The 13276-nt window shown below is 40.3% G+C and overlaps 1 protein-coding gene across 16 annotated transcripts in view; it reads right to left on the reverse strand.

Moving 5' to 3' along the window:
- Positions 1 to 1945: 1945 nt before the first annotated feature.
- Positions 1946 to 13276, reverse strand: part of SHC4 (SHC adaptor protein 4) — a 68315-nt gene continuing 56984 nt past the window's right edge. For 9 of the 16 annotated variants that reach the window (XM_043524251.1, XM_043524245.1, XM_043524250.1 and 6 more), the window contains 5 exons: positions 10481 to 10658; positions 8456 to 8516; positions 6281 to 6460; positions 4142 to 4395; positions 1953 to 3281 (listed from right to left, as the gene is read on the reverse strand). In XM_043524251.1, coding sequence (XP_043380186.1) covers positions 3126 to 3281; positions 4142 to 4395; positions 6281 to 6460; positions 8456 to 8516; positions 10481 to 10658 — 829 coding nt within the window. In that variant the 3' untranslated portion in view covers positions 1953 to 3125. Of the gene's footprint in view, positions 3282 to 4141; positions 4396 to 6280; positions 6461 to 8455; positions 8517 to 10480; positions 10659 to 13276 lie in introns of all 16 variants that reach the window. The other 7 variants (XM_043524248.1, XM_043524249.1, XM_043524247.1 and 4 more) reach the window with 2 other exon arrangements.

Here is a 13276-nt window from a genome sequence, read left to right on the forward strand (position 1 = left end):
ATCTTAATAATACTTAGCACAGATAGAGCTTTACATACATTAACCAATTCTTACAACTTCAGTTGCGAAGTAATATCCCCATGGGCACAGAAAGGTGAAGTGACTTGCATAGGCATGCTTGCCAATGACTTTTCTCAGGGGCTTTAAGATGGTTTTCAGGAAAACTTTCTAGAATTCTGCCACTGTGCATAGGATAATGTACTTTGTAAGCAGTAGCTAGCCCACAGAGGGGGTCAGGGACTTACTAATACGCAAATGATAGAGGCCTCTCTGTTTTTTTGGAGAAGACTAACTGGAGTTCTAGTGATTTAATCTAGAAAGTATGTCTTTTGTCAATAGAATATGGGTGTGTTACAGCAGCACCTGAGTTGTATCAGTAGTCTTCAGGATTCTTCCATTTTCTCCCTTCCACGGCAACAGATTCTGAGCTATCACTTGATTATTCTATCAATGTACATTTTAGCCAGCTTCTTTTCCCTTTTTTTTCCTCTCACAATTTTGCTTCAATGACACCCAAGAGAAGCCCAAGCCATAAAGTTTGGGCCCTAAGCCAAATTTTCCTACAAGCTAGGGATGTTCAATTTCAGGGTGGCGGTTTCAGTCTATTTCTTGTCAAGCTATAAATACCATACTCACATGCTAGATATTTTCTGCATACATCTGTCCATGAAAGAAAAATGAAAGTCCTAGGACAGTCGTTCTCAATATCAAATTCAGACAACTCTTCTCCCGTGGCCCCACAACCCCAAACACTTTGTTTTTCAAGTCTTGGGAGGCTTTCAATTAATTCTGGCAGAAGTGGAGTTCTACACACTCTCGCTTTCTACCTCCCTCCTGGGAGCAGAAGAGCTCCATTCTTCTCCCCTTCCCCACCTCCAACTTTGAAGAGGGAGCAGAGCAACTGCAGTTCTCTTTCACAGACAAACAGCCAAAGTGTTCTCTCCCCCTTCGGCTAAATGCACTTGTATTGAGTAAGTTACACGGTGGTGCTCTAGCTAAGAGAGAGAGTGTGCAGAGCACCAATCCAGAACCTGATACCACTTTGCCAGCAACTCTACAGAACTCTTCAGTGACTCTCTTTGCGGCTTTGATCCACAGATTAGAACCTTTGCTGTGAGCAAATAGAAACAACATAGGTCTTCAGTGCTGAAGGCACAAAATAGGACCCAGGCCAGGCAGTTATCAAGGCAATCAACTACACTGACATTTCAAAGCTTCTCCTTGCTTCAAGGTGCGTATGTGAGCTTAATATTCTAATGACATTACACAAGATGAAAGATTATAGCTTTTTCAGGCCTAGAAACTGATGAAAAAACAGGGTAAGTCATTTCACACTGCTTAAAAAATGGCTCTTCAAATAATCAGATTTTCCCTTCAATGGAAGACAATGCCCTCAGTTACCAGACCTTTTATCCTATATATGAGCCTTTTTTCTTTCAAGCAGCAAGGATCTCTCTCTGGAACATCCTATAAGATGTTCGTATTGAATGGAGGACACAGAATTTCCTTGTTTTTAGTGAAGCTCATTTACCACAGGATAATGGAATTGAATTTGGCAAGGGGTGGGTGCAGTTGATTGTGCCAAAAGGCATCACTTATTTTAAAACCGAGCAAGGATGCCCTCACTAGAGCTGGGCTAATTATTTTTCACAAGTAATTTATTCCCCTGAAAATGCAGTTTTGGTTGACCCAGAGCTATTCGTGAATTTGTGTAGTTATTTTTTCTACCCCAAAACAAAACTTTGTTTCGATTTTTCAGAATTTCCAGCAAACTGAAAAATCCATTATTCGGCCAGCTCTAGATAAGTCCCCACAAGGGGGACGAGGGGATCTACCCTTAGATAAGTCCCCACAAGGGCCTTCAGTTCCACTTCCACCTCCTCTCTCCTATTACTCATTGAAACACTGTTCCTTAACTACCAATGAACTACTGACTCTCTCAGATACGCTGATTACAGGTTCATTCAGATTAAAGCATTTATTGTGACAAAACAGAATATATTTTCTTAAAAAGACATTTCCAATGTTTATGATCAAATGGAATCTAAGTAAGCAAGGGGCAGATATCACATCATTTTGGGAAAAAGTTTGTACAATAATCTCTAGAACATGCAAAATTCAAATATTTTTTTTAATATTTCCCCCCTCAAAATGTATCATTTGTCTCATTCAGTTTCTCTAATCTGTAAATATCTATGGAATCAATGAAAAATATATTTAACCTAGTTTTAAAAAGAGACATTTCCAGTAATTGTTGGCAATCATAGTAAAATTATATGCAAGACACAAAAATATTAGGATCTAGCATGCTTGCTCTTTGACACATTCTATTCCAAAATTACACTTCATTTACATATCTTTATTTCAGTTTAGTAAATGTTGCATAATCTCAAATCTTTGAGCAGTCAGACAGTGATTAAAAAACTGATTGTTACTAAGAAAACAGGCAACCTTTCTGTATTGTGTATGCAATTAATTTTAAACATTGTTTGCTATTAAAGTGCTGTTATAAGCAAAATGAAATAAAATTAGTGTCTACTGTAAGCGACATGTTAGTAATATTCAAATCATTTGTTTTGGCAAATAGTTCTAAACCTACATATGTTCATGTACCCACTTGAAACTAATCCAATATAAATATTTGTTTCCAATAATTCCATGACTAGAAGGCACATACTACCGTAATAATGTCCCAGCAGTTTGTTCAAGTGAGCTTTTCCATGTACAAATTTAATTGTGCTTTTAAATAGTTACTGATTCAGTATGACCTTGAAAGTGATATCTGTGCATGTCTTTTTTTTCCCAAATGGATCTCTCACTCTCCAGGGGTTTCATTTTGATAAGATTAACATACATACATACATATATGTGTGTGTGTGTGTGTGTGTGTGTATGAACATATGTATAACTATGTAGATCTATATATATAGCTATGCATATTGATCTCTATAGATCTACATAGTTATACATATATTCATACATACACATGAAAAGAAGTCTTCCATAACAGCAGCTGAAAAGTGCAGTTTATACTTTTTGAGTTGGCTTTGTAGTAATGAAGTTTAAGAATAGTCAATGCAGTTTTCACAAATGAATTGCCGTGGGAATTTTGAGATCCAACAGTGTTATTTGTTGTATTGCATGTGTCCTGTGTTACTCTGTTTTCTCACTGGCTGTTTCAAGCTCACTTCACTTCCAGAAGAGATGATTGGCAGATTATTTTCCATGTGATAGCGAATAAGATGACCCACACTATCAAATACGTGGTCTTTGGTTCTCACCTTGTAAGGAAGCAAAAGAATTGATTGAAGTTTATTTTCAATTAAAAATTATCACAGACTGAACCTGCTCCTTTGAAGTCAACAGGAATTAAAGCCACTGAATTCACCAGAATCAATACGCAGGATTGCAGTGATGCACACTTTAACAGAACAAATAGTTTTAACTATTGTTCTGTTATCTGTTTCGCGCTGGTTTTCCTGTGTGCCAGCCAGAAGTAACACCTGGGATACCCTGTCTTGTGCTGGTTACGTATTCTGCTATGGTGACGTCATACCCATTGCACAGGCAACGGAGAACAACTGAGGGAGAAAGGGGAAGTTGGTGGAATGTGTGCAGAATTGGGCACAGAGGCACACAGCTATGAAAGGGGAGCAAAGCCACAATTTTTTCTCCCAAGAGGCATCTCCCCTCAATCCCTCTTGCAAATGCTCTCTGGTTCACTCCCACTTGTAAGAAATATCACTCAGGGAAGCCCCTCAAGCAGTTGTACAGAAGTCCTAGAAGGGTAGATTTCAGGTTATACAACTGACTCTTTCCATTATCTTTTCTGCATCTGGAAACCCTTTACTGGTCAATTTTATTATTGGATGCAATCGGCATTTGATTATAGCAACATTTAATACTCAAAGGATGTATTAATTATACATCCATGTGAGACAGCTAATTACAATAATGAGCACACTATTAAAAGTCTTGGGGTGAAGTCCTAGCCCAACTGAAGTCATTGGCAAAACTCTTGTTAACTTCAACAGAACCCGCATGTCGTCCTTGGCAGTTTAACATGCACTTTGCCTTTGAAATGTTGGAGCAAACCAGTACCTTTTTAATGAGATACTTTCCAGACATGGATTATCCATACCTTGCCTTCAGGATCCACCAATAGTAAATGCTTTGCTTGCCCTCCTTGCAATCCACTCAATACATATTGACCAGGTGATGTTGCACTCTCTCGCACCAAAAAATCCCCATCGTTGACCAAGAGGGTCTCTGCTGCTTTCCTGTTTAATTTCCCATGGTAACAATCTTCATTCCTTAACTGTTGCTGTATTTGTGGCAGAACACATGCGCTATCCAGGTTGGTTGTGGCACGCTGCTGAACAGCTTCTGGCAATTCTAAAATTAAACGAAAGGAAAGATGTTGGACCCTTCACCCAAAACTTCAGCATAAACGCAAGAGATATTAAATTTTTTATACCACAAACACTTGGAGAGTCAAATGATTCAGATTTGAAGCTGTAATCAAACCAGTCTTCCAGGTAGTAATAATATTTAACATATTCAAAGCCTTATGCACACAGTAATATTCACAGCACCCAGCAAGTTAGTTAAAACTTATCAGCCCCGTTTTACAGATGTAGAAACTTTGGGAAGTGTGAGATCCATTAAATAGCTAGTTAGTTCTCACATTGCTAGGTAACAGGAACAGGGATTAGTCATTAAAAAGTTTGTTCTGATATTGTAGTGTTTGAGTTTTGTATTGTCACGGTTGAGTGTGGTGGGTTTCTCTGGGAAAGAATCACAAAGTCTGGAAGCTTAGAGGAGATTCCATCTTGCAATTGCATATCTGAATGTGGCATGTATTAGAAAGCTGTTTATGTAGTTCAGTGAACTACATACAATTATGAATGGCACAAAAATACTTCTGTAGGGTTGTGTTGGTTGTAAAACGTTCTGTCTTACACCATAATCTACAGACAAAATGCTTGATTTGTTTGTTTGCATGGTTACTTTTACCTATTGTATTATCAGCACATGAAAAATGACAAAGAACACAATCTGATTATTTGTGATCTGGTAGGTATTTTGTTAAAACAAAAAAATCAGATCTTTCCTGCAAAACAAGTTTGTCTTTTGGCTACATTATTTAAAGATCTAATTTTTCATTCTTCTTTAGCTGGCACTGAAGAGAATGCCACATCTAATTGTGAGGGTCATGTTGAATGACTCCAGCTACGTAGTGGAGTATAAGATAATATGACTGATACAGCCAGAAAGGAAGCATTTACAGCATGATGCATCTGCTAAGCAAAACCAAAATGTTATTAAACACAACAACAGTATAGGAGGGTTGGGATACAGCCAGTCAGGCCGCAAATGACTCATAGGCAACATTTCTCTTAGAAAACTGACTGGTATCACTGTTTCAATGCAGTTTTGCTAGCAGGGCCTCCTCTGGCCTCTTTAAAGAAGGATTCTCCAAGTACAGAGGGAACCCATAGATCCAAGCTGGGAAAGTCATCATGGCCAGAGGGTTGCTCTTATGCAGGCCTCTCTTGTCTCCATCCCCTTCTCTCTGAGTGGATGGATCCCAAGCCAACCGCATAAGTGGTTCAGGAATGGAGAAGATAGGAAATAAGGAGAAAATTTTTAACAGTCAGGGTAATTGACCATCAGAACAACTCACCTATGGATGTGATGGATTCTCCATCACTTGAAGTCTTTAAATCAAATCTGGATGTCTTTCTGAAAGATCTGCTACAGTTCAAACCAAAGTTATGGGCTTGATGTAGCAATTAGGAGGTAAAGTTCTCTGAGCTGGTTTATGCAGGACATCAGACTAGATGATCATAATGGTCCCTTATGATCTTAAAATCTATGAAGTTGCATCAGAAGCAGTTGACCTCCCCTGGTCAGAATGGGTAAGACTTACAAGTGGAAGACCATCCTATGTCTTGGGGACATGATATGGTCCTATGTTTTCAAAGCAGCTTGCACGGACTGCCTGTCATTCCCTGTGAAAGTTATAACCCTATGCATTTTATTGCTATTGATCAACTTCAGAAGACAGAAGTTAGGTCTACTCATTGCTTGTCAGGATTTCTAATCTTTGGTGCTGCTTATCCTGAATTTAACAGCCAAAAGGGGAGCCTAGCACAGTTACAAGAATTTTTTCGCTCCCAAATTATTATGGAGGAAACAGATTCCTTCCCCATGCATTCAGATGACAAGATCCTCATTTCAAGGCTTAGAAAAAGATGTAATTGAAATATGAACCTACTCTCATGACACAGCGGGCTCCCATAGATCGGGGCTGATGCAAGACCTCTAGCTGTGTAGGCTGTAGTTTGCAGGGTCTGAGTGTTGATGTAACAAGGGTCATCAAAAAGATCCATTTTGCAAGCAGGTTTCAGTAAGGATACATCTTTTTTTGCCGTCAGTGATCTTTCACCATAGTTACCTGTAATTAATGGCAATATGCATTGTATCTTCTTTTTTACCAAGCTAAAAAAAAACACAACAGCTGCATCCGAATGTTGCAGCTTTGACATTTCCACTAAACCCTTCACGGACAAAAGAAAAAATGTGCCAAATTATTTCATTTGCCTTTATTTCTAAAAAGCATAATGTTCAACATCCTAACCATTTTAGAGTTAAAATGGGGTCATCAAAATTGCTCAAACCCTCGCCCTAACTCTGCTCCTACTGACGTCAATGGTAAATCTCCCATTGACTTCAGTGAGAGAAATTTAGGCCAAAGCTGAGTAATCTTGAAAACCCCACCCTGAAGCTCTCTAGTACGGTTCACTGAAAATTATAGGAGTGAGTATTTGTTATTATAGGAGTATTTTATGTATTTATGGTAAAAATACATGCAGTTTTTCTTAACTTTTCTTTAGGTTTCTCATCTCAGGGTTCCTAATGCCCTACTATGGAATATGTGGCTGATTATTTTTACTGGCCCTGGATAATTCTGAATAAATTAACTTTTTCCACACTTATTCCACCCTGATTCATGTGTAAAAACATCCCTTGAGTCTAACTGGAATTCTGATCTCTCCTCATTCTGGGAGCAGTTTGTATGAGAGGAGACGAAAAAGAGCTTGGCTTGTTTAGCCTTGCGCAACAAAGGCTCAGAAGAGATCTGATTGCTCTCTGTAAATACATCAGGGTACACCAGGGAGACAGAAGAGCTATTAAAACTAATGAACAATGTTAGCACAAGAACAAATGGGTATAAATTTAGGCTGTAAACTAGAAGAAGTTTTCTGACCATCAGAGGAGTGACATTCTGGAACAGCCTCCCAGTTTTAAGATGAGTTTGTACGTTTATCAATAGGATGACTGGACTTGAGGACTCAGGAGGTCCCTTCCAATCCTAATGTATGTCTTTATGGAGACACACTGCACATCCTCAGTTGCATTACAAAATGCTTTCCCCTCCCTAAGAGCATTTTGTGAAGGGGAAGGGTTTCTTCCTTTCCCTGCCCATGAAGGGTTGGGAGGTTGGAGCTGATCTGTGCTTTGTAGCTCTGCCTGGTGAGCCAGAGGATTATCACTCAGCCTAGGGTCTTAATACAGGAGAGGGTTAACAGAGCAGCAGGGTATTAAGGGAATGCTACTCAGCTAGCCAAACAGCAACCATTTTTGTGCTATTTATCACATTTATTATTTGATTTATTCATCCATCATATGTAGAAATTAGTTGCTTCTCTTTTAAACATGGCAAATGCAGAAATACTGCAAATAACGAAATCTAACACCACCATGTGGGCAGTGTAATACAGTCCCCACCAGCAGGGCTGATGGGATTGTTAAAAGGCCTTGTTGTATGAGGAAGAGGATGGAGCCAAAGAAACGTGTCCAGTGGCATCAACAGTGCCATGTGAAGTCCAAAAAAGGGGAGCCTACTGATATATTGGGATATCAGAAAGCAAGTTTCCCCACCATGACGGTGACTTGGAACACATAACCAGCCACACAAAGGGAAACAGGGGAAAGCTCAAGTGAAGAAACAGAGTTAAGATTAGATTTGAAACTAGGATCCTTTAACACTGGAATCAAGGCCACAAACATGCCCCCTCTGGGAATGTCACAGCGACGCTGACAGTTCTGACCCTGTAATGCATGTGTATATTCTGTAGGAGTTGGGTCAGAGCTAGTTAAGTAGGGGAGCATCTTTCTTCCTTGCAGGCGATGAAAGAAAATAAAGTAACAAAGGGCTCCTGTATGGTGTCAGGACAAGTAAAATTGGTAAAATCCACCAGCAGGCATAAAAATGGATCAGCACCCCTTTGAAAAATTGTAAGGCTTTCCTCTCCACCCCTCAGCTGGGGAACTAGTCATGACCTAATAAGCAGAATACTTTTCTTTATTATATCAAAAATCTCAGCACTTCCAGACAGTCTGGCTCAATTGAAATAGATATGCAGGGGAAGGAAGACATAGCACATACCCACTGATTTGTTTTCTTCTGGACAGTTTTCATATATGTTGATGCATTTTGGGCCCCCAGCCTGGAAGAATCACACAATTTACTCTCATAGGATGTCAATTGTTAATAAACTTCAGATATCATTGCAATATACACCATGCACTCCAGTGATCCCTGGACAACAAATTTCCCCACCCCATCAAACAACAGTCAGTGCAGATGCTTTACTTCCCATTGGCTATTCCAGTGACGCATGCCCCATTCCTCATGAAGAGTCTAAGCTCCATGGCAGTCAATGGAAGGCTTAGAAAATATGGGTACACAAGCCAGCCTCTGACAGGGTGAGAGAGAGAAGCTTGGTTCTATATTTGCATTTTATGTTTGTAGCATGTTAAAGACACAGTCTTAACATATCAACTTGCAAAACATTAATATTCAACACACTGGGAACACTAACCCTTCCTCCTCTAATGAATAACCCCTTGTTTTGATTTTATTCCTAAGGATATTTTCATGAAGACAGAACTTTGGTTGCCAAGCAGCAGCTCTGCTTCTGGGACCAATTCCTCACCTGAAATCATAACCCACTGTTTGTATCATCACAATTAGTTGCTAGGGAGATGACTATGATGTCACAAATGGGAATCAGATGATTTCATTTGAGGAATATGCAGCAGGATTAGATTAACTCCTAGGCAATGAAGATCCTGTTTTCATGCAAACATTTCTTGCAATAAAAACAGGGAGAGAGAATACAGACAACATGGCACGGAAGCAGAATGGTCACACTGTTGTCTGAATGGCATTAAAGAATTTTCAAGATTGAAAGGAAGTACTGAGAAAACAACACCTGGGTTGGGCGTATGAGAAATACAGTATCACAGCAGTTCAGTTACATCTCCTGGGGTTGTATTGTCCCTCCTCAATAAGCCTCTGCTGCAAAGCTACAAGCATAACTGAAAAGGAGGACTTGTGTCACCTTAGAGACTAACAAATTTATTTGAGCATAAGCTTTCGTGAGCTACAGCTCACTTCATCGGATGCATGTAGTGAAAAATACAGTGGGAAGATTTTATATATACAGGGAACATGAAACAATGGGTGTTACCATACACACTATAACAAGAGTGATCAGGTAAGGTGAGCTATTACCAGCAGGAAGGGGGGCGGGGGGACCTTTTGTAGTGATAATCAAGGTGGGCCATTTCCAGCAGTTGACAAGAACATGGGAGGAACAGTGGGGGGAGGGGGGGTGAGAAATAAACATGGGGAAATAGTTTTACTTTGTGTAATGACACATCCACTCCCAGTCTTTATTTAAGCCTAATGTAATGGTGTTCAGTTTGCAAATTAATTCCAATTCAGCAGTCTCTCGTTGGAGTCTGTTTTTGAAGTTTTTTTTGTTGAAGAATTGCAACTTTCTGGTCTGTAGTCAAGTGACCAGAGAGATTGAAGTATTCTCCGACTGGTTTTTGAATGTTATAATTCCTGATGTCTGATTTGTGTCCATTTATTCTTTTACGTAGAGACTGTCCGGTTTGGCCAATGTACATAACATTCAAAAACCAATCGGAGAGGTTCTGGGTTTGTCTATCCCCCTAAAGTCCCAGAGACCTTTGGGTCATTTGAAAGCACGCTGTATCTTGGAACACACTAGAATTACTAAAAACTGCATCTCGTACATGCAGAATAGAGTGCGGAGTGACAGCGTGGTCTGACCATGGGACTGGGAGCTGGTAAGTCCTGAGGGATTGCAGGTGTGTGGTCTTGAACAAGCCATTTAAATCTACATCCCACTTTCTCCCCATCTGAAAAAAGAGATGAGACCTGCTCTCCCAGAGGTATTGTAAGGATGTATCAGTTAATGTTGATAAAGTGCTTTGAGATTCAAATATGTGCTAAGTGCTTTAAAACTGTCCTAAAAACCCCTTCCCAAACCAAGTAGGATTTGGTTGTGGTTGTGTTCATATGCTCTCCACCACAGTAAGTTGTTTTCTCTTCCCCAGAACGGTAGTGAATAGTAATACCAGAAATAGACATGCTTACCAAACAGTATTGCTTTTCACATTGTATGGGACAGTTTGCCCTTTGGTCTGTTTGCACTTTTATTCGCGTGTCTAATAGTCCACCTGTAGGAGGTTCTTTTCCTGGAATTTCATTGTAATATTCATGATCCTCCTTCTCCTGTATATTCCAAGCTGATCCATCAAGATTCATCATTTCACTGAAAAATGAACCACCACATGAAATGACCCATGTAATCAGATGATTCTCAGGGTAAACATGTTCCATGAGTCTGTCCACAACAAAATGGACAAACTAGCCACAGAAATGCCATTGTTCCCAATGTTAAAAGCTGTCTGATTAAATCTTTTCACCCAGCTACTTCTTTATTTTTTCAGCTATTGTGATTTGTTTTAATCACCCATAACTCAGTTGGCAGGGTGGCATAGATACTTCCTTAACGTTGGGACAGTCTGCATTCTCTTAGCCATGAAAATGATACAAGAGCCACTTTTGGCAATGTTTTACCGTCAGAGGAGACACTGTTCATTAATGCATTCACATTATAGACTCTGGGCCCAGTTCCTTTTGCCTCTTATCTTGTCTGCATAAAGCAAGTGTGGGGGACTTATAAAGGGAAATTAAAACCTCATGTGGGCATTTGGGCAGCAGTTAGATAGGCCTGGAATTGCTTCAGAAAATCAAATATGGCTACAACAAATACAGTTTTCCAGAGTGAAATCTAGTCTAATTTTAAAAAACAAAATCAACAGAAAAAGACTCTTTCAGCTGGAAGCAAACACTGAAGGCTTGTCTACATGGTGCAATAGTGCATTTAAGTGGGGTGTGAATTCTAGTGCACAATAGCATGTCACATACTAACTGGCATGGGCTCAAAGTTCCCTAGTGTGTGTTAACATAGTAGTGCTTGAAATTGGACTCCATTAACGTGCACTAGGGAAATCTGAGTGCATGCCAGCAGGATCTATGCGGGCCCATTAGAATTCACACCCCAACAATGCGCATCACCTCATCGTATAGACGAGCCCTAAATGGCATCATCGATTGTGCGCCACATTTTCCTGCATGCCGTGAACCAAATGATGATGGCTTCAACATTCAGCTGATACCTCCTGCTTTTGCAGTGTGTTTCCTGCACTATGCCTTTCCTCCAAAAACAACAACGCATTTGGAATCTTACTTCTCTGTGTAACAAGAAGATAATTGGATAAAAGGCCACAAGCAGGAAAGAGATAAAGTTCAAGTACTTAATTATGTGATACACAGCTCAAGTATTTGATTATGTGATTCACAGTAGTTTGGAAGTGGATGACTCAGTCACACAGCACTATTGGAAGGAAGTCTTCCATCTGGGGACTGTTCTCCTGGACTGGGTGAGTGCTGGGCTAAATAATCTAATCAACCATTTCCATTTCTAATTTCTGTGATTTACGTATCATGTAGCCTAGCATGATTTCACAGGGAAGATCATCTTTATACTTATTGCCCCCTGAGGTAACAGATTAGTATTAGAATGTGGAGGGAGAGAAATACTCTATATAATAAAAAATATATAATTAAGGTGGTATTGTTATTATTGTTATGGGTTGGGTTAAACCTGACTGAAGCGGTGAGTATACAAGCTGCCTTTCTTCAGGATAATTATAAAAAGCAATGAAGCACCTTTATGGACTAGATAGCTGAAATGATAGGGACCTCTACCCTACCTATCATGGGTATGATTCAGACTGGGAGCTTTTCCCACTCATGATGGGCAGCATGGGAGAAAACATGTAAGTACTTGTCAGAGAAGCAGGTGATTGAGGTGGACATCATGGGTAGAGCGAAAGTGTGAGTCAACCTTGCAATAAGATAATAGGTTGGAGAGATGGGTAGGGGGCTAAACTGCAGAGGGCTTTGAAAGTAAGGACAAGAAGTTTGTGTCTGATGCAATGGAGAAGAGGGAACCAATGGAGAAACTTAAAGATGGGGGTGGGGGGCAACAAAGTCAGAGCAATTAGCCAAGAAGATCATTTTCACAGCCATGTTTTAATAGATTTTAGGGGGATGAGGTTGCAGACACCGAAGGCAGACAGCAGGAGATCACAGCAGTGAAAGCATGAGATGATCAGGGCTTGGACCAGAGTCTTGGCAGCATGGGCAGGAAGAAAAAGTTGGATCTTGGAGATGTTTTGCAGAAAGAAGCAGCAAGATTTAGACATGGCCTGTAACTGTGGGTCAAAGCAGAAGACTGAGCCAAAGACAAAGCCACGATGACAGGCTTGAGCAGTAAGGAGGATGGTGGTGTTGCTTGCTGTGATAGGGAAAGGGGAGGGTTTTAGGGGAAAGACCAGGCACTCAGGTTCTGGCCATGTTAGGTTTCAGCTGATGAGTGGACATCTGCAAGAAGATGTCAGAAAGATAGGCTGAGATTTTACGTGCCCCTATGATTTCTCTGCTGTGTCGGTCAGGGTGTATGGAGGGGTAAAGCTAAGTTTCTGCCAATTCCCCACCTACTCCCTGCCCAGCTGCTGTGGGGAATAAGCTCGTGCTTACTCCTGTGTGCCCACACCCAAAGTCTGCACAGCCCTTGGAGAAGCATTCTTACTTGCCCTTACTCCCATGTGCAGGCATATAGTCCAAGTAATAATCTAGCTCCTCTATTTTTAATAATGTAGCTAAGTGCAGAGCTCCCTTCACACATTCAAATTCCAAGTTGCACTTGTGTTTATTTCAGTATGTGAGGCTGCTCTAAGTTGGAGCCAAAATTCTATCTGGCCTAACAGGGCCAGGATCAGGAGAGGAGAAAGGTGGCTAAAAGTTACTCTTCCCCGCCCC

The sequence above is a fragment of the Chelonia mydas genome, chromosome 10, assembly GCF_015237465.2.
Source record: "Chelonia mydas isolate rCheMyd1 chromosome 10, rCheMyd1.pri.v2, whole genome shotgun sequence".
In the NCBI taxonomy this organism is placed as follows: domain Eukaryota; kingdom Metazoa; phylum Chordata; order Testudines; family Cheloniidae; genus Chelonia; species Chelonia mydas.